The following is a 26165-nucleotide window of genomic DNA, read 5'->3' as shown; positions in this document are numbered from 1 at the left end:
CCCAATTTTCACCAACCCTCTTCCTATCTTATATTCCATATTGACCTCTATTATAGACCGCCATGATATTGTTCCTGAGGGTCCCCCAACCCTTGGGAGGGGCACAGGATACTGCACTAGGTTCATGCATAAGCAACAGCACTTTCATTAGCCCAAAGCAGCCACTGGAGTGGCTGAGGAAACCCAGCCAGATGGGCGGGGTATAAATAATAAAATTATTATTTATTGTTTTGAATACAACCTGTAGAGAGTAGCTGATGATCTTCAAACTATCAAAAAATGGTAGCTTTAGAAAATCTTAGCCAGGAGTTTGCACAACTCCTACCCAAGTGTGATAGGTCTAAGCATCATGGTCTGGATTCACCATTTCCTGACACATGGATGCTTGGAAATTTTTTATTTTTTATGAATTCTTGTATAAACTGACCTCTGAATGGCCACAGGCTAGCCACACCTGCACTAGGCCCCAAGCGTAGCTTTGCCAAAGTCTGACTTCATCCCTAGTTCCTCCTTTCTTCAACTCCATGTCTCCACCACCCATTTTCTTTAGATTCATCTCCTCTTGCCACTGCCTACTTTCCAAGCACTCTTTTGACTAACCTGCAAGCAAATATCACGGTTGGCAATGAATGGTTTTATTTCTTATAAAGCAACAGAAAGTTCATGAAGCTTCAACAATAAAGGAAGTCATGTTACTAATACAAATTCAAAGAACTGGGCTGTGAAACATCTCTTCTCGCTAAATAAAACAAAGTTTCCTACAGCCATTTCACAACTTAAAATATAATCTTGGAGTATAAGTGTCTTCCTCCTTCATAATAGTATAAAACCCAATTACTCTATTTTAGACATCAGCATTGACTATTTCCTTGATAGTCCTTTAAATATCCAGAATACAAGCAGAATACTTAGAAAACAGAATTTTAAAAATGAACAGAGAAAAACAATGTGTAGGTAATCCTTAAGGCAAACATCTTTTATCACTAAACACATAAAACTGTTCTTGTGATGACCAAGACGGCTAGAGTTCACACATTTTCCACCCCTGATTTATGTTCAATCTTCCCATGGTCATTAAATGAACATTCCACTGTGAAACTGAAGGATCAACCTGTCCCCATAAATAAAAATGTAATTTGATATTCCCCAACTAAGTTTGATAACCTTTCCAAGGGACTTTATATAATAATATTCTATTATTGTTTGTATAGTATGTAATAACAAATAAGAAAGGTGACATAACAGTAATGCATAATCCAGTCAGTCAACATTAAGCACTTTTAGTCACTATTAATTTCAATGGATGATGGTTAAGCATGTGCATACCTCTTCCACTGAAATCAAGCAGTGTTTAATTTTAACCATATTGCACCACACTGCCCCAGTAAAAAGCTCCATTATATACATGAAATATATTGTTTAAATATGGATATATTTAAACAAAGCAAAGGTGCCTAATGGCAACTTTCTTCACAGGTTGGCAAGTGCCTTTTAATTTAGTGAAATAATCTGAATGGAAAATATTATTTAAACCTTATGCAAAGTTTTGTGTACCTTTAAAAAAAGAAAGTCAATCATACCCCACATCCAATAGTGTTTTGCAACATGAAGATAGTATATCATATGGTTATTTTTAGTATAGTTTCACTATTTCAGAGATAAGAAATATTTGAAAGACTGCCAATAAAATTACATCTCAGATTTGTGGCATACATATTTTCAAAACATCATGTGCAATAAAGAAACATCATTGGTTAATAAGCATATTTAAATTTTTTATACACCTTTACATTATATTTCTTCCTCAGTGAAGACTTCAGAAACCAACACAACCAATAATGTCTGGAGTCCCAAACAGCACACGATCTTGAAATCATCTGTTAGCCTCCCACATCAAGCTTTACTTCAATCCAAAGATGCTGTCCCACAGATTCAGCTTGGCATGTTTTCAGCTGCCTAGAAAAAGTAACTTGATTTTAGTATATTCATGAAAAACAAAAATTAAGATTACTAACATTATGGACGTGTATCACGGCGGCTTGTAGCTGTATGTGTTGCTTTTTATTTTTCACCTGATGCTGAAAGGATGTTGATGATGGAATATCTGTCCTGGAGCCATTGCAACTGAGCTGCCCACAGCAGCTGGTTGTGTGTTTTCCAGTGTAGGTACCCCTGGACTAAATCCATGAACTTCTCACTACCTCTCAGATGAACCAACGGTACTGAAAGACTGCTATTGCAGCCTGGACACAAAGCCACATGTGCTGAAATGGCAGAAACAACAGTACTTCTTCCTATCCTATCAACCTTTTGTGATCACTGCTACAGCAGCTCTGCTTAGGAGGAATATTACCAGTGTGCCAATCTTCTGGGGGTGGAAGAGAAATTCAAGGGGAGTCTGAACCAAGTCTTGGCACTATCTACCACAGATGACAGGGTTTAGCAGGTACATTCATCACCAGTTTACAGGTGCTTTGTCTGCAAGTGGTTGCTTCTGTTCACAAAAGCCAGGGCAAAACCTTTCTTGCTTGAAGGCTGATTATTATTTCTTGTGTGTGGAAGGTGATTAAGTTCAGGGGTTAACTAGTTTTAAATCAATTGCTTTGTTAAACTATCAGCAATTCTGAAAACTATCTTGAATTGTTTGTGGGCAGGTGGAATAAGGAACAAGTGCATCCATACATGGGTGAGATGCAGCAAGGATTTGTAGATCTTATCAACGAGACTCTTAAGGATAATAACTGTTTTCAGTGTTTCTGAACCCTATTCTTTCTTTCTTCCCTTCCCAAACAACATTTTACTCTCGCTCTTCCTGACAAGTCTGTATCTAGTGACTGAAGCTATCCAGTAACTCCAGCTTTGCTGTGATCAAAACTAAGGTATCAAATTGTCTATCCACAAATGCCACAGCAAAATGAGCATAAATGTATGGCATACACAAATCTAATTGATTTGCAAGTAGACACATGTATTATGGAGTCCGTATTAAGGCAAAGCCATAAACTCAAAACTGCCAACTTCTAAACAAAAGAATGTCAACTGTCACAAATTTTTATTCTTGTATTTACAGATTTCTTTTGAACTTGAAACACAGGATATGCATAAATTACAGCAGCATATATACAATTCAATCAAAATGTCAAATAAGATTTTAACATTTATTCCAGTGCTGCTTATTTTTACATTCTGTTTGTTACAACTTCTGGTGGGCAATACTTCTTCCAACAGACTTATGTTCTGAGGCACAACAGAACCTAACTTTATAAGACTTAGGCTAGGGTTGCCAGACGTCCCCATTTCCTGGGGACAGTCCCCAGATTTGCAAATATGTCCCCAGACAAATTCCGTCCCCAGAATGTCCCCGGATTTCATTAAATGTCCCTGGGAAATGTGGGGCCATTCTAGTTCATTTGCTTATGAACAGTAATTAAGTTACTAATTACTGAGAAATATCCCCCCCCCCCCGGTGTAGTCCTATCCATGACATTAAAAAACCCCCAACCCTCACTGCTTTTGCTTCCAAAGCTGGGCACGTGACGCCACAGACGCAGATGTGCAGGTGCGGTTAATGGACGCGCAGCAGCAGGGCCCAGCTCATGCACCCTGGCGATCGCTGTGGCACACCTGCCCTCCTCTTGCCCGAGGCGGCTGCGAACGTGGCGCTCCTTTCCACAAGGAGGGCTGCTGCCCTGGCACTCGCCTCGTGGTCAGCTTCAGATTCCTCCCTGCGCAGGCCGTGGGCAAGTCTGCTGGCTGCAGAAGGGCAGGGCCGCCACCTGCGGACAAGGCAGGCGATTGTGGTGTCGGGCGGAGAGTGGCACTTGGGATGAGGGTGAAACGCGGTGGAAAGTTGTGGCCACGGGCGGCGTCTGGGCTTCGCCTTCCCGTTCTGCGGGCTGGCCGGCTCCAAGAGGCAGCGAGTCCCTGCCCGGCATTGTTCCCAATTAATTCCATCGGCGGAAAGTCACTTGACGCCGAGCTGTCAAAAAGGGCTCACTCGGCTGCTTTCAGGGCTCCTTGATGTGGATTCCTTGGGGCTCAAGCCAATCTCCAAAGCTGTGAGCTCAGCAGTACCCAGAATGTGGGGTGCTCATGCTAGAGAGCTTTCTTTGCTGCTCTTTGCATGCCAGACTGCACTCTTTGCATGCCAGACTGCACTTGTGGCAGGAGTGCCAACTTGAATTAAAAGTGGGGGGGGGGGCCCCCGCCGGCGCCAGATAATCGATCACAAGGTGGTGCACACACATTTGAATGGTAATGCCCATCAACATGGGGGGGGGCAACCCCTTCAAATATTTTATTGGAGGGACTGAAGGGACCTCTGCCTCTATGAGTTGGCTTCTATGACTTGTGAACAACTCGGTTTGTGCAAGAGCCAGGTTACAAATGTATGAGGCAGTAGTATCCAACCCATGTGCCACTAGGAAGCCTGGATTGTGGTGAGAAGCTAAGCTAAAACATTGGACACTTGACGGTTCCCAGAGCAGAAACATTGGTGTGTTTTCCACCCCCACTTGCCAATATATGAATTATGACATTATTCCAAGGGAAGGATGCATCAAGTTCTTTGATGTATCCAGCGCTGACATTGCCCACAAAAGATTGGCCATTCCAAGTGATTGGGCAGAGGGGATGTCTTAAGTTGGCATCAGAAAATCATTCATGTATCTCTGTAGGGAAGGAGTTCCCCAGGCAGTGTGCCACCTCATAGAACACGCTATCCTGTGTTGCCACAAAGGCTGTAGTCATTGGTGGAACCATGCATAGGGCCTTTCCCGTAGATCTCAAGACCCAGGCAAACAAATGTAGGGAGAGGTGCTCCCTCAAGTACTGCTGATGAACAAAATACATGTAATTTCTGTGAGTCGTATCTCCAATTTTAATCCAGAACAAAAATGTGTGCCTTATCAATCACTTGAAAAACATTGCAGCTTGGAATAACTAGCATAGTAAAACCTAATACGCATATACACTGCACAAAACTTAATATAAAATTTCATGATGTAAAGGTTTAGACTTTAAAAAAAAATGCACTGCAGAATGGTTTAACATAAGGTTACCAGACGTCCCTGTTTCCTGGGGACAGTCCCCAGATTTACAAATCAACCCCCTGACAAAATCCATCCATTCCAATTGAAGTTGAAAAGTGTCCCTGGAATCATTGAAAAAAATCTGGTAACCTTATCTTAGGCTGCAATCCAAACATCTCAATCCTGCAGATGGGGCAAATCCACCATTATATCCCTGCTGCATGCGGCAACCATTGTGGGTGATGGTGCCGTAAGTTCAAAACAAATTTGATAATCAAATAGCTTCCCTGGCCTTAAGGTCAGTTGTCTTCCAGAACTAAAAACATATTATAAAACTGCAACTTTACACATGTTTGGATATACACCCCACTAAAATGTCATACCTGCTTCTGAGTAAGTATGCAGATCAGGCTATTTAAAAGGAAATTATTTTTAATTGAACAGTACTGTAATATCTTCTCCAATTATTAAGGCCCTTATAATATTTTTTATTGAATTTATATCCCACCTTTCCTCCTCCTATAGGAGCCTATGAATTACATTCATGCTATCTGTGCGTACCTATAGAAAAAGTGAGAGAAAAAGCCTGTTCTCACATGAATGATAGCAGAAAACTACAAACTGTTTTATTTTTAAGAAGACATCATTTGATGCAGTCTCAAAGGTTAAGAAAGTTGTGGTCTTGGAAAGTAAGATAAGTATGCACAGTGTTGGAAAGTAAAGCAAATTTCTGCAGAGGTAGTGCACGGGTGTTTTTTAGCTTATGTTGTAACATTCTGAGAGCTCTGAACTGATTATTTTGGTTTTCCAAAAACTGATCATACCTTTAGGGCTTCCGTGGCTTTGCGCAGCTCCTTGATGACAGCAGACAGTGCCTCTGGATTTATCCCTTGTTCACAAAGTCGCACACAAATAGAGAGGGTTTCCATATCTAAACCAGTGTTTAGAATTCTTGATATCTCCAGCAGGACTGAAAAAATATTTTCAAATTAACATTGTATGGCTGTACTGGGCTAGCAATTTCTTGTACACATAAAAATATGCAATTTTCAAATGCATGTTCATAAAGTGAGGAGTGTAATTTCACTGCCACCAGTAAAATACCAAATATAAAAGCTATATTTTCTTTAGTAATTTGAATAAAATTGAATTTTAATTTTAATGGCATATTTTACTGGGTTCAAGCCCCATGGTGGGCAAAATATTCTTGCATGGCAGGGGTTTTAGACCAGATGACCCTCGTGTTCCCTTCCAAATTCTATGATTAGCCCAGTTAGAGAGAGAGAGGTGGGGGGTGAACTTAAGATTCAATCCTCTGCAGAGGTTGTGGTGGAAACCCCCCAAGGCTAGCTTTGGTTCCTGGCTGCGTGTTGGGACAAGTCTGGCTTTCTGTATGATTTGTTTTCAGCGTTCTCTCTAACTGAATATGCCTTAGCAGCTCCAGGTTGGAGCCAGGGCCAGCCCTCCCACCAGGCGGAGTGAGGCAGCTGCCTCGGACGGCAAATTCTGGTGTGTGTGTGTAAAGCAGCTAGGAGCATGTGCCATGGGGCCTGTCATACAGCAACATCTCTCCCCACCCCCAAATCTAGCTTGCCTGGCCTATTATAGGGTGTTATGGAGAATCTCAAGCATTGAAGGAAGATTCGCCCCACCAGTGTGGTCAAACTGTTGGGTCAAGTCCTCATCTTGCCTCAGGCAGCAAAATGACTTGGGCTGCCCCTGGTTGGAGCACTCTCTCTTTTTCTCCTCAGCCTAGTTTTGTAGTGTTAATAAATTATTATTATTATTGTTGTTGTTGTTGTTGTTGTTATTTATACCCCACCCATCTGGCTGGGTTAATAATAATAATAATCAGGGCCGGATTTAGGTTTGATGAGGCCCTCAGCTACTGAAGGTAATGGGGCCTTTTATATGTCCAACTGTCCTTTGTCAACAACAAATTGCCAGTTTTTTGTGTTGAATATATGCTATATGGTAATTTGTGGACCTAATAGGTCCATATACAACACAAAACACTGTTGCTGCATGTAGGTTTTATTTTTTATTTTTTTTTATCTTATATTTTGGAAATGGACATCCAGGGGTTTTTTTTCCTTTAAATTTTTTTGGGGGGGCCCAAGAGAGTGGGACCCTAAGTTTTTGCTTGTTTAGCTTATACGTAAATCCGGCACTGATTATGGTCGTAGCAGTAATAAATAATAATTAATAATAATTAATAATAATAATAATAATAGGGAGCGAGCAGGGGCGTGTGAGGGGAGGGATAAACGGTCAGCGCAGTGCGCGCGCCGCGCCCGCGAGACCCTCACCTTCCATGGTCTCCCTCACGGCGTTCAAGTTCGCGGCGGGATTCGCCATGACGGAGAAGGGCAAAAGCCAAACAAAAGCGCCCGCTTCTACTGGCGGCGCTCGGCGTCGGGGTTTTCCTTCTCCTCCCTCTCCCTCTCCCTCACCCCGACGCAGAGGTAGGTTCCAGAAGCAGGGGCTGGTGTGCGCGTGCGCAAACCGAAGAGATAACGGCCGCCTCCCGTTTCAGGTGTCACCCCCACGTCCGGGTATTGCGCCGAAGCGGCCCCTGAGCCCAGCTGCTCACCCAAGGCGCTCCTCTAATTCATTCATAGACTAGTACAAGCAGATATACGGTATACGGCACATTTAAAAAACAACAACTATATATACAGTATTATAGATATTTACAATATATATAACCACACACGCGCACATAACACACACACACACATCACCCATCTCTCTCTCGCTCTCCATCATATCTATATAAAATTCTTTCCGCATGAAATGGAAGCCCAAGAATTTTCTATTTTGTTTTGACTACGGCAGACCAACACGGCTACCCACCTGTAACTATATCTATATAAAACACAGATCTATAACACATATACTGTATAACAGATCTATATAAAACGTATAAAATATACATATATATATTATATATAAAATGTATGTGTTTTTATATACAGATATGCTGTGTGTGTATTATTGCGCATATATATGTATATAATGCGAAATATATTACACGTGTGTGTATACAACACGAAAGAGAAATGTTTCTATGGTTCAGAGGGGACCGTTTTCAATTCAGTACCGGAAGTTCCACTCTCTGCTACGTTCCCCTCCCTCTACGGCTTTCCTTGCCTCTTTTCCCGCGGCTGGTGCGAACGAGGCCCCACCTCGCGCGGCCTCTGACGGAGGGCGCCTGCGTGAGCTTGGGGCTCCGCGGCTCCATTGGTCCGCTCTCTCGCTGGCAGCCCCGCCTCCTCCTTCCCTTCCCTGCCAATGGGAGCGCCCGTCCGTTTTGAATTGAAGCCCCGCCCCCGCCCCGAACCCTCGCGTCGCTCTCCGTTCCTTTTGCCCACGCGAGCCGGTAAAACCAGGGAAGCGATTCAAATGTATATATAGAGCGAGGTATGTTGGGGAGGGGGGGAGAGGGGGGGAAGCTCCCGCTCTGAGCTGTGATTGGCGGCGCCCGCCGAGGTCTCTCGCGCTGATTGGCCGGCAGGGAAAGAGAAGTTAAAGACCTTGAGCAACTTTGTAGAGTCGGCAGGAGGGCGAGTCTGAATGAGCAGCGGCTGCAGGTAAGATGCTTCTGGGGCTTCGGAAGGGCTGCTGCATCCTGCTGAAAGGGATTTGCCCGCCTGGTTCCAATATGCGCCATTTATATAGAGGGTTTATTTATTTATTTATTTTTGTTGTTTTTAAAAATCCTGCTTCAATATATCCTTTTCAAATGCCGTTTTGCAGAGCTATGATCAAGGAGCTCCTGCAAAAAGTGAGAGGGGAATCTTATCTGTAGCCAGAGAGGTCCTCGTTGGTTTCCCAAGCCTTTGTGCTTGCAGCTCTTTGCTTCCCCAGCTTGCCGCATCTATATTGTTCCCTTTGTTATTCTGCTGTGCATGTTTGTGGTTTTTTTTTTTTAAATAAAAATAAAAAACTGCATAGAAATAGGGCAGTGCTATATGGGGATTAGATCAATCAATAAATTAAATCTAGCTGCTTGACCACACATCTCTTCGGAGTTCACATTTCAGCTGTTGAGAAACGAAGTGTTGGGATTCTTTCCTGGGGAGAGAAACAAGGAACTAGCTGCTACCCAAGGCCAAGAGAAAAAGCCCATTGGCATTTTGTAAAAATTATTTCACGTTTGCCATGTTGCTGTTTTTATTTACTTAATATTTGATGTGTTCATTGTTGTTGTTGTTCAGTCGTTCAGTCGTGTCCGACTCTTCGTGACCCCATGGACCAGAGCACGCCAGGCACACCTATCCTTCACTGCCTCTCGCAGTTTGGCCAAACTCATGTTAGTAGCTTCGAGAACACTGTCCAACCATCTCATCCTCTGTCGTCCCCTTCTCCTTGTGCCCTCCATCTTTCCCAACATCAGGGTCTTTTCTAGGGAGTCTTCTCTTCTCATGAGGTGGCCAAAGTACTGGAGCCTCAACTTCAGGATCTGTCCTTCTAGTGAGCACTCAGGGCTGATTTCTTTAAGAATGGATAGGTTTGATCTTCTTGCAGTCCATGGGACTCTCAAGAGTCTCCTCCAGCACCATAATTCAATGTGTTCATATCCCACCTTTTTCTCCATGGAGCTCATGGTGGCTTATGTGGTTCTTCTCACACTCCTCATTTAAATCCCCTCAACAAACCTGCGAGGTAGGTTAGGCTGAGACTGGTTCCTCAAGGTCACCAAGTGAGCTTTGTAGCTGAGTAGGGAATCAAACCGTAGCCTCCGAGGGTTCAACATACTATCCATTGCACCATCACTGGCAGAACCATCACTGACCAGCTATGCTAGAATGGGACAGACACCTATATTCTGATTTTATCCTGTGAGCCGCCCTGAGACCTGTAGGTATAGGGCAGTATATAAATTCAAATAATAATAATAATAATAGCAGTCTTTTACTGCGTATTTGGGCAAGATGTTTCATACAAAGGGCCAAGGCAGTTGTGAATTGTGGCAGCCCTCCTAGCTTTTGTGGCAATGCAAGTTTGAAACTGGATGCCCTTCCAGCCTCTGCCTTGTGCACCTTGTGCTTCTGGGGCATCTTTGCCAATTGCAATTCTGGGCTGCATCAATAGGAGTATAGCATCTAGATCAAGGGAAGTAATAGTACCACTGTATTCCGCTCTGGTCAGACCTCACCTGGAATACTGTGTCCAGCAGTGCTATCAAGTATCCCGTTTCCCCCGGGATTCTCCCTTATTTCAAGCAGTTTCCCGCTGCTCTCCCTTATTTTTTATTTCCCTTAAATTTTCCGTTTTTAATGGAAGCTGCTCCTCCCCTGCTGGCCAGGGGCTGGGTGGGAAGACCTCGCCTACTTGGAGAGAAAAGCCTCAGCCCACAAAGCAAGTGGGAGCCGTTTCCCGTGCTTACAGGGGGGTGTATTCCTCCCCCTGCATCAGCCCCTATCTGTTGCCACCGAGCCCCTCAGCCGGCCAATAGGGTTAGCTGGCAGGTGGAGCCTGGCTGCCTTTGAGCAGCTGCTGCTTCCTGTCCTGTTTTGATGGGATCAGACAAGAACACAATGGGGCTCCATCGCGCAGAGGACATGGCTGCCCTCCTCTTTGCTCTGTTCCGAGCCTGAGCCCGCTTGGAGTTTACATTGCTGCTCCGCCCACTTTTGCTTCTGGCTCCGCCCACCACTGACATGTGACTGTCCCCAGGATAGGTGAGACTGCTGATCCCTTATTTTCAAATCTGGTTAAGGGGTGATATGATAGCCATGTTCAAATATATAAAAGGATGTCATGTGGAGGAGGGAGAAAGGTTGTTTTCTGCTGCTCCAGAGAAGCGGACACGGGGCAATGGATTCAAACTACAAGAAAGAGGATTCCACCTAAACATTAGGAAGAACGTCCTGACAGTAAGAGCTGTCCAACAGTGGAATTTGCTGCCAAGGAGTGTGGTGGAGTCTCCTTCTTTGGAGGTCTTTAAGCGGAGGCTTGACAGCCATCTGTCAGGAATGCTTTGATGGTGGGTTGGACTGGATGGCCCTTGTGGTCTCTTCCAACTCTATGATTCTATGGTTGGCTCTTTAATGTGATTTTCCTGGAGCTGATGGCCATTGGAGGACCAGCAGCTGCCCCATCCCTGCTGTAAAGCACACTTGCTTTAAATCTGTAGGGTGCTGATATGTCTGATGCACGTACTTTCCTTGTCCGTTTCTTAGGTTCAGCGGACAGTTATGGGTGATGCAAAAGAAGTCAAGATGCAGATTACACCAGAGTCACCTAGGCAGCTCGCAGTCCAGAACCCCTTTGAAAGCCCAAGTGATTATAGCCATCTGCAGGAACAGATTGTGTCAAGTCCAACACTGTTTAAATCCACAATATCCTCTGCGGTAAGACTTGTGATTTGCCACATGTTGTTGTGTGTATTCTATTTATTTCCATGCATTTGTATTTTCGAGGGCGTTCAAATCTGATCTCTGACCAGTTTGCTCTTTCCCTTCTAGGTCTTTATTTTATTTTTTTAAAGAAAGAAACCAAACACCAAATCTTATATTCACCAACTCCCAAATTTATTCAGAGGAATTGGGAGAAATAGACCTTGCGTCTTCTGAGCTGGAATGGGGGCTGAACTGATGTCTTAACATCTAAGATTAATATTGCAGAGCTGGCTGCCATGGAAGCTAGCCCATTGCTCCTGATCTTTCTGTATGGGAATCTCCAATCGGCTTCTGTGGAATCTGAGGGTTCCTTGGAATACCACTTGAAAACTACTCTAAGGCAGGGGTGGCCAACTCCCAAGAGACTGTGAACTCACAGAGTTTTTAAAAAATGGGCAGTGATCTACCCCCTTTTTGGGGGTTCAGGTCAAAGTTGTTATTGAGCTTTGTTTAGGAAGGAGAAAGGCCCATTTTTGGGGGGGGTCGGGTCAGAGTTGTTGAGTTTTTTCAGGGAGGAGGTAAAATGTTGAGCCTTTTTTTAGGGGAGCCACAGTTCTTCATCTTCTTTGGGGGGAGCCAATGATCTACCAGTGATCTACCGGTAGATCACAATCTACCTGTTGGACATGCCTGCTCTAAGGGAATCTTTGGTCCAGTTAGATGTTCCTGGGGATGTGTGATTGCTTCTTTATCTTGAAACAAGGAAGTTGATTGTGGCATATGTCACTGTAGTGCTCTCTTCCTTCTTTTAGACGCCTGGAAAATTTAGATGGTCTATAGATGAACTAGCTTTAATAAACCCTGTGGAAATAGACTCAGAAGACATACACCGTCAAGCGTTGTATCTAAGCCAAGCCAGGTCAGTTTTCTTCTACTGCATTCAGCCAACAGAACTGATTTTCAAGTTTAATAAGTGAGAGTCTTTTTCCTTTGACCTGTTGAAAAGTTGCATCCACCTACCTGGCTTGCTACCCTGATTATTCTGTGTCTTGGAGTCGGTTTGTTTTTCTGCAGTAAACTAACTACTATTTTCCATTTCCTTTTTTTGTTTAATTCACTTTGTAGAATAGATAAAGAGATGGAAGAAAAAAGACAAAAAGCCATTGAAGAGGTAACCATCAGTACTATCGTTTATTGAGTTGGAGATCTTAACGATACATGGAATATAATTTAACCTGTATGTGTAGGTATTTGGGGCCTGAAGCCTAGTCTCCGCAGATAGTTCATCGCATAGTGAAGCTGTCCCAGGAGTGTATCAGTTCATTCTGCTGGGGTGTGCATGTGGCAAAGGTAGAACGATCACGTGCGGTGTAGAGTTGGTTGAAATAAGGGGTTCAAATATTTTATAAATCATTTCTAAAAAATATGTATGGTATCTGATTATTCTAATTTCTGTGAGGACAAGCAAGTCCTAGGTTACAAACTGAACTCCCCAATGCAAGAACAAGATACATTTCTTCCTTTAGGAGGTGCTGTTGTCACCAGAAAAGAAAAAGGTTTCAGTTTTGTTTTTAGCATGCGTGTGGTATGCAATGGTTCTGTTCCTCTTCACTAGGCCTCAAAGCACTGGAAGAAAATATAGAGCAACAAAAAGGGCCTGAAAGTATATACTTAATTACAGCTCAGAAAATGACTGATTATATTTCATGCCCATTCATTGAAACTTAGTCCCACGTCCTTCTTCAGTTCTTTTTATGAGAATTTTTTAAAATAAATACTGTAGAGAGGAAATTTGAATAATTGTTACTTCTGGATTTTTAAAAATTGTTTTGTGGAGGTTTTTTTGTTCCACATAAACTAGTAAACCGTTCAAGAGATTGTTGCTCCATTTGTTGCAAATACAAATAAATATTATTTTAAAAGTAAATTCTGTTTGTAATAATTGTTTGGATACACTATATTTTTAATATGCTAGATGTGATAATTTAATGCCCATTAAAATTGTCCATAGTTATATTTTATGTTTCTAAAGTAACAGAATGACTTTCAATTTGGAAAAGAAAAAAGAAGTGCCAATGTAGCATTTTAATTTTTTCAAAAATTTCCTTATTTTCCAAAAAAAAAAAAAAAAAAAAAAACCCTGGAAAAAAACGGGTTTTTTTCTGAGCTTCAAAATTTCCGGAAATTTTACATCTCTAGTTATGTGATGAGTTGTTTTGATTCACTAGTGTATGGAGTAGGGTATATTGAACCTGTGCTAAGGTAACTGTGCATGCATTCACAATAAACGAGGAGGTTGTGTTAAATGTTTTTTGGTATGTAGATGGTGGCATCACTCAAACTTTGGTCCAACGTGAATAAACAGGAATTGGCCTCAGTGAGCCTTCGGCTCCTGCAATCCTCTCTCCCACGTCACAACTGGGGGGGGGGGAGTCTGGAAGGTTTGGCTTGTGCTGAACTGCAGCTTACGTTACCCAGACCAAGAAACTGTGGTTAGCATGAAGTGTGACTTGTTTCAAACAAGCCAGCTTTGAGCCATAGTTACCAAAGGTGGCTTTATTAGCTAACCGTAGTTAAGATGAATCGCAACATCAGATCTAGACAACGTGGCAAGCTGCACTCAAGTCACACCCACTTTGTCTTCCCCCAAAGAATTGTGGGGATTGTAGTTCCTAGGGATTATGGCACGGTGAGGAGTAAACTACTCCTTTGTGCTCTAAATTGACTGTCACCCACAATGTCATGGTAAACACATACCATAACAACATTTTCCTTTTTCAGTTCTTCACCAAAAGCACCATTGTTCCATCTCCTTGGACTGATCACAGTGAGAAACAGGTTTCTCATTTTAACTCCACTCGATGTAAGTATGGTCTCTTGCATCAAAATGGGAAAGGTTCCTGCGCGAACCACTTAGCTCAGGGGTGGGGAACCCTCCGTGGGTCACATTGGGCGTGGTTTTGTGTGGCCTGGACTATGAGAACTGCGCAACACTGAATCATGTCCTGCCAGGTAACAATTGACTGGAGGAGAGACATGAAACATGACTTCTTCCTCTGATTGAAGCTGCAGGACCAAGGATTCTCTAACTCCACCTGTGTACTAAGTCCTCTTACTGAGAGTGCCCAAAGTCCTTGGGAACGGATGCCTATTATGGAATTTCCCACCTGATGGAAAAGTCTAAAAGTACCAAGCTGAGCAGCTTTTTGGAACTGCCACATTGACTAATTTGAACTGTAGCCAAATGTAAAACGTGGCAGGCCAGTTTCAGTGTATTGGAAATATTGTCCCATTAGTGCAAGCATATTGGGACTTTCTTTCCTTTTGCTCCCCTAACCCCCGCCACCATGGGTGTGAACCTGTGTAACAGATTTGCTGGCAAGTTGTGCAAGGAGAGAGGAGAATTCCTGTTGTGCCAAGTGGAAGTCTGTGCACCAGCAGGACTCGGTTGAAAACAGCCCATTCCTTTTCCTATGCACTTGTTCTCCCTGAATTCTTGGGACGGTGCTGGATACTTCTGTTGTTTCTCTGTTAATGTTACACCAGCTTTTAACTGGGAACTTGATTATCTTGCAGGTATCGATCTAAATAACGCTTCGCCGATTGGCAGAGAAATCACTGTGCATCCTGGGAGAAACAATGGTTTGTATGAAACGAGATGAGGGAGGGGAAAGTTGCTCAGTGGAATGTATTGTCTATTGTGCCTAAATCTAACTGCACGCAGAGCACAGCTTCTCTTTCCATCCAAACCTGAGAGCCTGTGATTAATATTAAACTGGCACGTTTGGAAAAAGACAACTTCAAACCGTAGAGTATAAAGCTGGTGTGTTCCAACTGCTCGTAGCCAAAGTTTAGGGTTCAGGCGACTTGCCAAATGGCAGTCAATAGGAGATAAAGACTTTCAATTTCCTTGTGGTTGTGCAGGAGGCCTGGGGTTATAGTGTGTTGTGATGTCCACATGCAGTTATTCTTAACAAAACATGGTCATGATGTTTTTTGGGTTTGTTTGTTTGTTTTTCAAGCTTTGACCCTGATGACTTTGCCCTAAACATTCTGTTTGTTCTCTGCAGCCGCTTGCCAGACAGTATTATCTCTGCCTGTTGATTTTGACATAGAAAAAATACTAGGTATGTAATGTGGGGAGAGCTGCTCGTCTAGATCCAGTCTCTGTAGAAATGGGTACGATGGGAGTTTTCTTGAGGTGGTGGCGGCAATGGTAATGCCATCGTTCCCTCTGTTTCTGCTGTCTAGTCTTGCTAATGAAGAAGGTATTGGCACACACTCAGGGGAAGCCCCAAGTTTTGAGGAACTAGAAAACATCTTTGGGAAATAAGCCCTAAGAAGGCGACGCACAACTCGGTGAGCTCTTGAGTGTAATTCATGGCCGTGAAGTGCTGAGTGGTTTTGGGGAAGGGGAGACAGGGACCAGGTGAGAGGGAGAAATGAATGAAATATGGTAGAAACTGAGGCAGAGTTCTCCATGCTGCAGCACCTTCTTCATTGGTTGTAGTTGTTTATATATGCTGGTTCTGCTTGGAGGAAAGCTGCTGAAATTAATAAGCATGTTCTATTAAATTCAAAATAAAAAATAAAAAATTCCTTCCAGTAGCACCGTAGAGACCAACTAAGTTTGTTCTTGGTATGAGCTTTCGTGTGCATGCACACTTCTTCAGATACCTGAAGAAGAATATCTGAAGATGTATGCATGCACACGAAAGCTCATACCAAGAGCAAACTTAGTTGGTTTCTAAGGTGCTACTGGAAGGAATTTTTATTTTATTTTTTATTTTGTTTTGACTATGGCAGACCAACACCTGTAACTATCAAATTCAGTGGGTCTGATTAACACTTGGTTGGATGCAACCCATAATTTTGAACATTCCTTGAACACTTCATATTTCTGATCTCCATGAAATCACCACAACTGTGTAAGGAAAGCTTGGCATTCTTGCTTTCCCCCCATAGCACAGAGCTCTGAGGCTGTGAGGTTGTCTGGCGCAACACAGCCAGCTCGTGACTGAAGGAAGAGTTGAACAAGAGACTTGTGGCAGCGCCTGCTCTGCCGTATGCAGATCCTCAGACAAAATACAAAACCTCACAATGTTGGGGAAGGTTGTTCAGAATCTGGACTTTTCATCAAATCAGAACAAAGAAAGAAAACATAACTCAGCTATTCACAGTGCCTCAGACTCCCATCCTTCCAATACAGCTCTTTGTTCTGATTTGATGAAAAGTCCAGACCTTGAAGAAACCGTTGGTGAAACGGAAAGTTTGAAGCTAGCCACCCGTCGGGAGAACACACCCACATGTTGGAGGGATTCTGAATAACCTTCCCCAACATTGTGAGGATGGACCTACGCGTCTGACAGACATTTGCTATACCATCTTCATCATTATATTGAACATTACATGGCACTTTGTATTTTTGCACTTTGTAAATTGCACTTTGTACTAGCACTTTGATGATTTAAAGCATATATAGGTTTGCCTCTGATGAAATATTTATAAATGCCCTTTGCATTATGATATTGTCAGTTTAGTTTCATATTTATGCAATTCTTCCAGTGATATACACGGTTTTGTATTTTGTCTGAGGTACAGATACCGTGACTGTCTGTCGTTGTTTCTACTGTATGCAGATCCTCAGCTGTCTCTGTGGCGATGCTGCAGTGCATTGTGGGTGGGAGAGCATCTGTCTGATTCAACTGCAATCCTGTGTGTGTACTTGTACCCCATGGGTTTTAAGTAGCCCTAAATGCCCTACTGAGGGCTTCAAAGGACTGTGCTAAACCGGCTGCTGGATTTTGTAATAATCCTTCGTGCTATTACATTTAATTTATTCATTTAATGCTAGCTATGTAAGGAATAACGACTTGACTTGCAGCATCTGTGTGGAAACGGTTTCCTTGACAGCTATGACTCTTGCGTTCCTCAGGTGAATATTTTAAACCCGATGAATTGGCCGACCAGTCTCAGGAAAGCTTGAGCACTTCCTCGTTGAGGAGGAAGCTTTTTTTAGACGAGAACGGAAGCCTCTCGTCGGAGAGCTTCTCCCCTTCTCCTCAGAGTCCACACAATGTCCCAGCCTCTCTTGGAGTACTGTGTTCGATAGACATCTCTCCAGTCCGCTGTAGAAGCCCTCTAAATACATCCAGCTCGGTAAGGAGTTTGCGCTTGGCATCTTGCTCCTACGTGCCAGACACTTTCAGTACGGTAGCATGCCTATGAAACAAGCATCTTGGTGGGCTGTTCCCAACCTGGTGCCCTTTAGATGCTGCAGAGGACAGCTCCTGGCCAGCGCTGCTGATCCAGGTGCACAGTTGTTTGCTGGTGGTGGTCTTCAGCTGAGCTATGTTTAGCGTCATTGGCTGGTTGGGTGCCAAGGAATGGTGGGAAGAAGTAGCTGGGGGACCCCCAAAGGAAGAAGGCTCAGAGCCTGGGAAATGGTGGTGGGGTGACAATGATTGGTCAGAAGGAGCAGACTGGGAGGAGGTGGTGTCAGAAGCAGAAGAGGTAACAGGACTTAGTGAGCTGGGAGAGTCTGTGGCAGAGAAAGTTCAGAATTAGAGGCAGAAGCTAAAACAGGAGAGGAGGAAAGCAAAGAGGCAGAGATGCATCGGGCTGGGGAAAAGGCATGAATATCTCCCCTCCTGCTACAAGCTCCCCCGCCCCGGTCTCCCAGAACCAGGAGAGGCGTAAAAAGGACGGAGGAGAGATTAGTGACATACAGGCGCAGTCTCAGATTGCTTTGGAGAAACCCTGGTGAAGAGGGGACTTAGGTGGCTGGGACCTTCAGTCTTGGCAGCTGCTCCATGGGGCAAGACCTGTTGGGGATGTGTTGCCATGCTCATTACCCTGGCGCTCCTGTGCAGATCTTTTATTTTTGCTAATAAAGAGTTAACATCACTTCCGTTGTGTGATTTACTGTTAGCTCGCAGTGCTTACCCCGTTCCTATTTGTGAGGAAGGAAAAAACCAAATCGCTGTGCTCCATTAGGAATCCCAACAGCTTTTCCTATCCTTGCTTTAACTCCTATCAGCTCCAGTCAGTGGTCAAGCATGGTTGGCGCTGGAGCACAGGAATATCCAGAGGGCTGCAAGTTCCCTAGCCTTGCATTAGAGGATTTAGTTTCTACTTTGCTGAATCAACATCGCATGGCTGTTGTATCCCTCTGGAAAACTTGTGCATCAAACTGCTTTTTGGTACACATTGTTTGGTCACACCATGGGAGAAGTAGACTTTCAGAAATTCAAGCAGTTTGGAATGTGCATAGACACACTGAGGAATTCAGCGCAGAGCAGGGTAGATTTGATTTAAATCAAACTGATTTAAATCACGATTTAAATCATGATTTAAATCACTAGTCAGTAAGGCTTGATTTAAATCACAGTTTTCTACATAAAGACTAATTCTTGCTGGTATAACTTTAATATGCAAGTAGATGAAGATTTTTAGAATAACAACTTTTCAGACTAAGTTTTTTTTATCCCCAGTTTAATAGGTTAATCACTCATATTTGGACAACTTTTCTGTTGTACTTAGGAAGGAGAAAAATAATCATTACCTTAATAATAACAATTTAAATAGATTTATTAGATTCATTCCACTCCAAACAATCAGAAAAATATTGTTTCTATTCTATTCACTGAACTTCTTGAAACTTAACACTGAAGGGGTTGATTCTGTATTCATAGGTTTGTAGAACAATAGGATTAAGGTCTTTTTCTCAACTCTGTTCATGTTATAACATTTTTGCTGTGAAGAAGAGGCATGTGATCTCTGCTGAGTCAAATTCAGTTTTGAGAACTGCCAAAGTAAACCAAGCATCTGTGATAATATCTTGAGGCAGAGAAACTGCCCAATAATCTTACAAAAACCTCTGGAAGAGCATAAATGACATTGTGAATGGATTAATGGAATTTATTTACCAAAAAAATAAAAATAAACATATACAGCCTTATTCTACATAATTAAAAAAACTAATCTTTATTTCATGATTGAATAACCTTTGGATGGTAATATATTTTCCTCAAAAAGCATTTTATTTTTTAAAAAATCCGATTTAAATCAAAAAAATCCGATTTTTATTTTTATTTTTTTAAAGTCGTTGATTTTTATCCACCCTGACGCAGAGTGACTACAAACATTCTGTCAGAGCAAGCAATTCTGCCCGCCGCCACATGCTGCTCTGGGGGTTGTCCTACCCTCATCCCGAGACATTTTGGGCAGGGTGTGTGTGTGTTGCACTAGTCTAGAGTCCTTGCCTGGGCTTCCACTAGCAGGATCCGTTTGCTGAATCGGGGCCCAGTGCCATGTTTGAAGTTTCGCTGGCGTTATCCTCTGAGACCTTTCTCTGTGTGCCTCCTCCGTGAGAGATCCAGAGGGCAGACAAAACGAGAACAGGCCTTCTCGGCAGTGGCTCCATGCTTGTGGAATGCTCTCCCTAAGGAGACCCTCCAGGCATCTTCATTACATATCTTTAGGTGCCAGGCAGAAACATTCCTCTTCTCCCAGGGCTTTGGCTAATGAGCCAATCTTTGGCCTTTTAAACTGGTGGCGGCAGGGATGGGTATTCCTTTTGTTTCGTTACTATGTGGTGCATTTTTGTGTTTTCGTATTGTAAACAACCCTCTGCTCCTCGGATGAAGGGCAGTATAGAAAGTGAGCCATTCTAGGTGTGCAGCTGTTGTTTAACCTTATTTTAAACTTTTCTTACATGTTGAAAGGGCCAGTTTTCCTCCAGCCCTATTCAGGGAGGCTCCAGGACCTGCAGTCTGGGAAGCCTGCCTAGTCCTTCATTTCCAGAGAGGAGTCCTGCAAATATTCCTTCTCCAGCTTTTTCCCCAATTGGCATTCAGATAAGAAAGACACCACTGTCAGGTATTTTGTAATTTTGCGTATGTTGACCAGACTGATTTGCTGTTGCATGCTTTTAACCACTGGGGGGGCAGCACTTTAGGACAAAAGAAGTGGCGTAGAAATACCCTAATAATACATATGCATTTGATTGGTCCATTTCATCTTTGTTTTTGATTTGTTTTTTGAAAAAATTTATTAAATTTTCCAATAAGACAAATACAAACAATAACAGACAAAAAAATATCAAAAACTACATTCTACAAACATACAAAAATACTACAAAAAGAAAAACGAAAAAGAAAAATCTCATTGTCTTTCCTAGTTTTTTAACATTCCATTGGGACCTCCTCCCGTCCTCTCCTCTGCGTTCATTTCCAAACTTCTTTTAGTAACTTTGTAACATTGTAAAATCTACTTTTCACCCTCTCATCTTAGTCATAAAATCCTACACATTATATCTTAAATCTTAATTCTTAATTTTCCAACACATCTTAACTTCAAAAAGAAAAAAAGTTTTTCTGTCAAACCAACCTCAAATTACCCCTCACTACCTCTTATATCCTTTTTGACTTAACTTAGTTATACTATAGCCTATATATCTTCTGGTTCCAATTCTCAATCTATTAAAAACTCAAATTAACCTATTCCTAAATATTTCTTCCAGCTTGGTCCATTTCATCTTTGAACTGGGACCGAGCAAATAAAACTTCCATGATACTTTCCCATTTCCCCATGATTTTTCTGTCCTAACAAGCCTGAAATCTACAATAAGGTGGTTGCTATTTCGTAAGTGTGGTGTAATGGTTAAGAGCCTGTGTGGTGTGGTTAAGAGCAGTGGACTCGTAATCTGGTGAACCGGGTTCACTGAAGTCTCTCAGCCTCACTCACCTCACAGTGTTTGTTGTAGGGGTGGAAGGGAAAGGATAATGTTAGCCGCTTTGAGACTCCTTCGGGTAGTGATAAAGCGGGATATCAAATCCAAACTCCTCCTCCTCTTCTTCTTCTTCTTCTTCTTCTTCTTCTTCTTCTTCTTCTTCTTCTTCGTCTTGCAGTTTGCAACCTAGAATATTTGTAACCCTTCCCCCCTCCCAGTCTCTAGGAATTTACTGTTTTGAAGCCGTTTCACTTATTGTATGTTCATGTTTCTCTCCCCCCCCCCCCCACCTACTTTCCCCAAATGCAGATCAAAGACAATTTACTTTTCGCTCCCCAGACATTCCTTCTGTTTCTAACTCCTGCCGACTAACTCCTGCCGGGACCAGGAATTCTTACACGGAATGCTCTCCATTGAAAAGTTGTTCCCCCATGAGACTTGTGGCACGCAGAGGAATGACAGTTTATCAGAGCTCCCTCGTCTGTCTGCCTTTGACGCCTGAAAGTTTGAGCGAAGGGCAGGAGGAAGGAGCCAAGGCTTTGCCTGCAGAAATGTCCTTGCCAGCCGAGTCGAAGGTCAACCTGCACCCATTGAACGGGGATGCGTTTGCACATAGCACCCATTTGGTGGTTGCCCGGGTGTCTATCTCACCAGATGTGCCTGAAGCCTGCAAGGAAGGGCTGACATTTCTCCACGACCCGGGTAGTTTCAAGGAAAACTATACGGTGGATATGGTTGATCCGGAGATGTTGGACGAGAACTTGGTAAAGGGATCGGCGGAGAATAGTGGCACGCCAATGGCTGGCTTCAGTAATGAAAGTTCTTGCATGTGTATGTCGCCTCTAGCTGAAAGCAGCGCCAGTCCCTACGAGAACAGTAGCATGCAGGTAATAATAATAATAATAATAATAATTAATTTAAACAAAATAGAAAATTCTTTCCAGTAGCACCTTAGAGACCAACTGAGTTTGTTCTTGGTATGAGCTTTCGTGTGCATGCACACTTCTTCAGATACACTGAAACAGAAGTCACCAGATCCTTAAATATAGTGAGGGAGTGGGGAGGGGTATTACTCAGAGGGTGGTGGGAATGGGTGATTGGCTGATAGGTGTGGAAAACCTGTTGATGACTCTTAACGGCTGCAATTAGTCTTGCAGGGAAAGGCAAGGGGTGAGATGGCTAAAGATAGCTTTGTTATGTATAATGAGATAAGAATCCAATGTCTTTGTGCAGACCAGGTTTCTCCATGGTTTTAAGTTTGGTGATTAGTTGCAATTCAGCCACTTCTCTTTCCAGTCTATTCCTGAAATTTATTTGTTCTTTTCCACACCTATCAGCTGATCACCCATTCCCACCACCCTTCTGAGTAATACCCCTCTCACTCCCTCACTATATTTAAGGATCTGGTGACTTCTGTTTCAGTGTATCTGAAGAAGTGTGCATGCACACGAAAGCTCATACCAAGAACAAACTCAGTTGGTCTCTAAGGTGCTACTGGAAAGAATTTTCTATTTTGTTTCGACTATGGCAGACCAACACAGCTACCCACCTGTAATAATAATTTATTTATTTATACCCTGCCCATCTGGCTGGGTTTCCCCAGCCACTCTGGGCAGCTTCCAACAGAATATTAAAATGCAATAATCTATTAAACATTAAAAGCTTCCCTAAACAGGGCTGCCTTCAGGTGTCTTCTAAAAGTCTGGTAGTTGTTTTTTCTCTTTGACATCTGGTGGGAGGGCGTTCCACAGGGCGGGTGCCACTACCGAGAAGGCCCTCTGCCTGGTTCCCTGTAACTTGGCTTCTCGTAGTGAGGGAACCGCCAGAAGGCCCTCGGCGCTGGACCTCAGTGTCCGGGCAGAACAATGGGGGTGGAGACGTTCCTTCAGGTATACTGGACCGAGGTAAGGCTACTTCTTGATTTCTTAGGCATTCTGGGCCCTGCACACTTGGAACTGTATCTTCATACCTTGGACCCATTGTGGTCTCTCAAACTTAGTGAGGTTGCCATCTTGAATATACGCTGGAGACCATGTCTGTACGGCTAGGGGATGGGGAACCTGTGGCCCTCCAAACGTTGCTGGACTCTCAACTCCCATCAGTCCCCAGCAAAATCTTGAGTGCTACAGGTTCCCCATGTCCAGCCTTCCAGCAGCTGCTATTCATGCTACATGGAAACTCCCATGTTCAGCACCAGTATACCTTTAGCCAAAGGTGAGGGGTCATTTTTTTTCATGCTCTGCTTGGAAGTGGCTGGCTGGCTGCTGAAAACAATGCTGTTGTTATTTAGCAGAATTATTATTTTCAGTCATCTTTTCCCTTGGAGACTTGCTGGGATCCATGTATTTTTCTAGATGTGCTGAAAGAGGTGTGTATTGTACGCATAGGAAAATACACACATTCCCTGTAGGAAACTAGCAGCCTTGTAGCTGGCGTTGCTCAGGAATTCAGTCAGCCATCCTGATTCAAAATGGAGTCCTGTTGTATCCACACATAAACAGAACCGTGTTCCTCGATCTCGGGAACCCATAGCAAAAGCTATGAATGAGGTGGAGAGTGTTGGGGTGTGTGTGTGAGGACACGATGAAGAAATGGGAGAGGGCACAGAGGCGGAAAACAAGCAAACTTAGGACACCAGTTCTAAAAGTTAAATTATTCTTGAAACACCCGGTTCAAGGGAGGGAAGAAGACAAAAGCTGAACTGACAGAGAACACTGCAATCCCACCCACCGTCAAACCCAATGTGTTTTGGCTATAAGCTATTTTGGCTTTGGGTGCAATCCCCGGAACGTAACCCTGCATAAGTCGCGGGCTTACAGTATATCAATGGACAATTTTTTTGTGGCTTGTTCTGTGTGAAATGGAAGAAAACCAGTTTTCCTCTTCTTGAGCTTTCTATTTGTGGCTTGGTTTGGACCAGCCAATCGACTTCTGTTCTGCCAAGCCATCTTGTCTTGTTATCAAGGTGATGACAATGCTAGGTTTTTGTCTTTTGGTATGCTGCAATTTCTCCGTCTTCTCGCTGCTTTTTAGAAACTGATCGGTATCACTTCTCTCATTTCTTTTCGCCAGGCGGACAGTGGTTACAGCACTCAGACTTGTACTAGCAGTCTGATGGACACAGCTGCATCGGAGACGAGTTGCCGAGACAATGACACTCACGTTTGTGAGACTCGGAAGAAATTTCATGTTTACAAAACAAAGGTAGGAGTGGCATTGGTTAAAGTATCTGGTTTCGAATGTGTTTTTTGTGTCGGTTTCTAGCCCTTAGGCTTCCAGACACACGACTGCAAGCGTGTGAGAGGGGCCTCTTGAAATCTCTGAAGCCAGACCGATGGCAAAGAAATTCTGTGCATTTCTATTCGGCAGTCCTAGAAAAGTGTAAGAGAATTGTAACTCCCTGTGGAGTATAGGATTTTTCAGCCTGAGACATCTAGTGGCTGGTGACAAGGCTTCAGCATTTTCTTTTGCCTTGTGGATAGGTGTCAGGGAGCTGCAGTCCCCTGCCAGACAGAGTCTGGGTGGGTACAGGCAGCCCCAGCCACTCCTAGTGATACGTCTTCCAGCGGGTCTTCCAGCACCTCCCCTGGGGTGGAAGAGTTATCCTCAGGCAGCCAGGTGGAGCAAAGGCTCCTGGATGTTGCTCAAGGACCCAGCACCGCCCGGCAGACCCGCTCTGAAGGAGAGCTGCCACTTCCACTGCCCGAACTGCGCAGAGGGGTCAAAAAAACCGGGAAGGTGGCACTTCAGGATGCTGAAATTCTCATGCTGGGGTCGCAGCCCTAGAACGGCAATTCCGGATTCGTCTAGCAACTAGGTAGTCATGTTTCTCAGTAGCTCTGCACTGTAAATACCCTTGCACAATAAAATGGTTAAAAGACAAGGCGGACTTTGTCTTTACTTGTGAGCAACCCCTTGAGGATCCTGACAGCAGGTTACCTGGAGCACATACTACCTTGGAGGCGAGAGTAAGAATGGAGAGAAAACTTCCAAATCTTACTGCCAATCTCCTAGCAAAATGGATTTAAAAAAACTTGCTGCCCACCTGTGTTAGTAACATTAACACAGTTCTGAATTATTTTTGTTCCCCGTTTTATCCTTGCAGTTTGTGTAGCTGCGCTCTACCCCCAGCACCCTCACACTCATTTAATCAGAAAATATAAAAGTTGTTACACATGATGTGACTCTGAAGCATCACTGGTGTTCTCCCATACTTTTCACTTGATAAACTTCACAGAGAAGCAAAAGTCTATAGGCTTGGTCTTTAGTTAGCTGCGATGTTCTTCCCTAGTTAAACTGGTTGGAAAGGAAATGGTCAGGAAATTCCTTTTGGCTTCCTGGAATAAATCTAATTGTGTGTCCTTGTGTTTTCTCTCTCTTTCTCAAGCAAGGAAAAGCCACTCCCAACTTTTGGACTGAAAACGAGCCTGCTACTCAATCCAGAAACCATCTTGTAGAAATGCCACTGTCGAAATGATTTGCACATCCGCTTATATGCTTTCTGCGGAGCAAGCAGCTGTCCACCGTGAAGCTTAAGTGGGGTTTTTGAGATGCATGGGAAGAAGACTTGACTGGCACAATTGCTTCCCACTATCAGGAGGATTGTTGAGCACAGAGCATGTGACAATGACTCCTGATAACCCCAAGGCCTGATCATATAGGCCCCTGGTAGCTGGGGTGTATTGAGATGCAGCTTTGTGGTGGCTCTTCATGGTTGCCACAAGAAAAGGTTTACCACACCAGAGACATGCACATACCCTCCATGTGGAGATTCAGTTCTTGCAAAAGGCGGCACTTCAGCAAAAACATACAGAATCGTGCAATGAAAAATGATAAGTAGAAATTTCCCCATGTTGTTTGCTTGCTATGGAAATGAATTGTAGCTGTAGATAATGATTGCATTTTTACTTGTAAAATCTTTAATACAGTGCATTGTTTCCTAATGGTCATTGGGTTGTTGTTTTTTACATATTCGTGAACACCAATTGCATATTTTATTCTCTCCCTGCCCCCTCCAATATTGGAATTGTTAATCAAATGTAATAAAGTCTTCAC

The 26165-nt window shown here is 43.3% G+C and overlaps 2 protein-coding genes across 3 annotated transcripts; one reads left to right on the top strand and one right to left on the bottom strand.

The window, feature by feature from the left end:
- Positions 1-613: 613 nt before the first annotated feature.
- MZT1 (mitotic spindle organizing protein 1) lies at positions 614-7469 on the bottom strand. Its single transcript, XM_033147980.1, has 3 exons — positions 7340-7469; positions 5855-6000; positions 614-1956 (listed from the first exon to the last, which is right to left on the bottom strand). Exons 1-3 carry the CDS (start codon positions 7386-7388, stop codon positions 1933-1935), a joined length of 219 nt encoding a protein of 72 aa, XP_033003871.1. The 5' UTR covers positions 7389-7469; the 3' UTR covers positions 614-1932.
- Positions 7470-8481: 1012 nt separating this feature from the next.
- BORA (BORA aurora kinase A activator) lies at positions 8482-25916 on the top strand. Of its 2 annotated transcripts, XM_033147978.1 has the most exons (12): positions 8482-8615; positions 11217-11389; positions 12190-12296; positions 12503-12548; positions 14159-14240; positions 14954-15019; positions 15448-15504; positions 17313-17536; positions 20104-20257; positions 21420-21997; positions 24183-24314; positions 25498-25916. In XM_033147978.1, exons 2-12 carry the CDS (start codon positions 11234-11236, stop codon positions 25585-25587), a joined length of 1692 nt encoding a protein of 563 aa, XP_033003869.1. In that variant the 5' UTR covers positions 8482-8615; positions 11217-11233; the 3' UTR covers positions 25588-25916. The 2 variants fall into 2 exon arrangements, with proteins under 2 accessions (XP_033003869.1, XP_033003870.1); XM_033147979.1 differs by lacking the exon at positions 15448-15504.
- Positions 25917-26165: the final 249 nt, after the last annotated feature.

The sequence above is a fragment of the Lacerta agilis genome, chromosome 4 (genome assembly GCF_009819535.1).
Source record: "Lacerta agilis isolate rLacAgi1 chromosome 4, rLacAgi1.pri, whole genome shotgun sequence".
NCBI lineage: Eukaryota > Metazoa > Chordata > Lepidosauria > Squamata > Lacertidae > Lacerta > Lacerta agilis.
The sequence above is the reverse complement of the archived record's forward strand: the minus strand, read 5'-3'. Positions and strand labels throughout refer to the sequence as shown.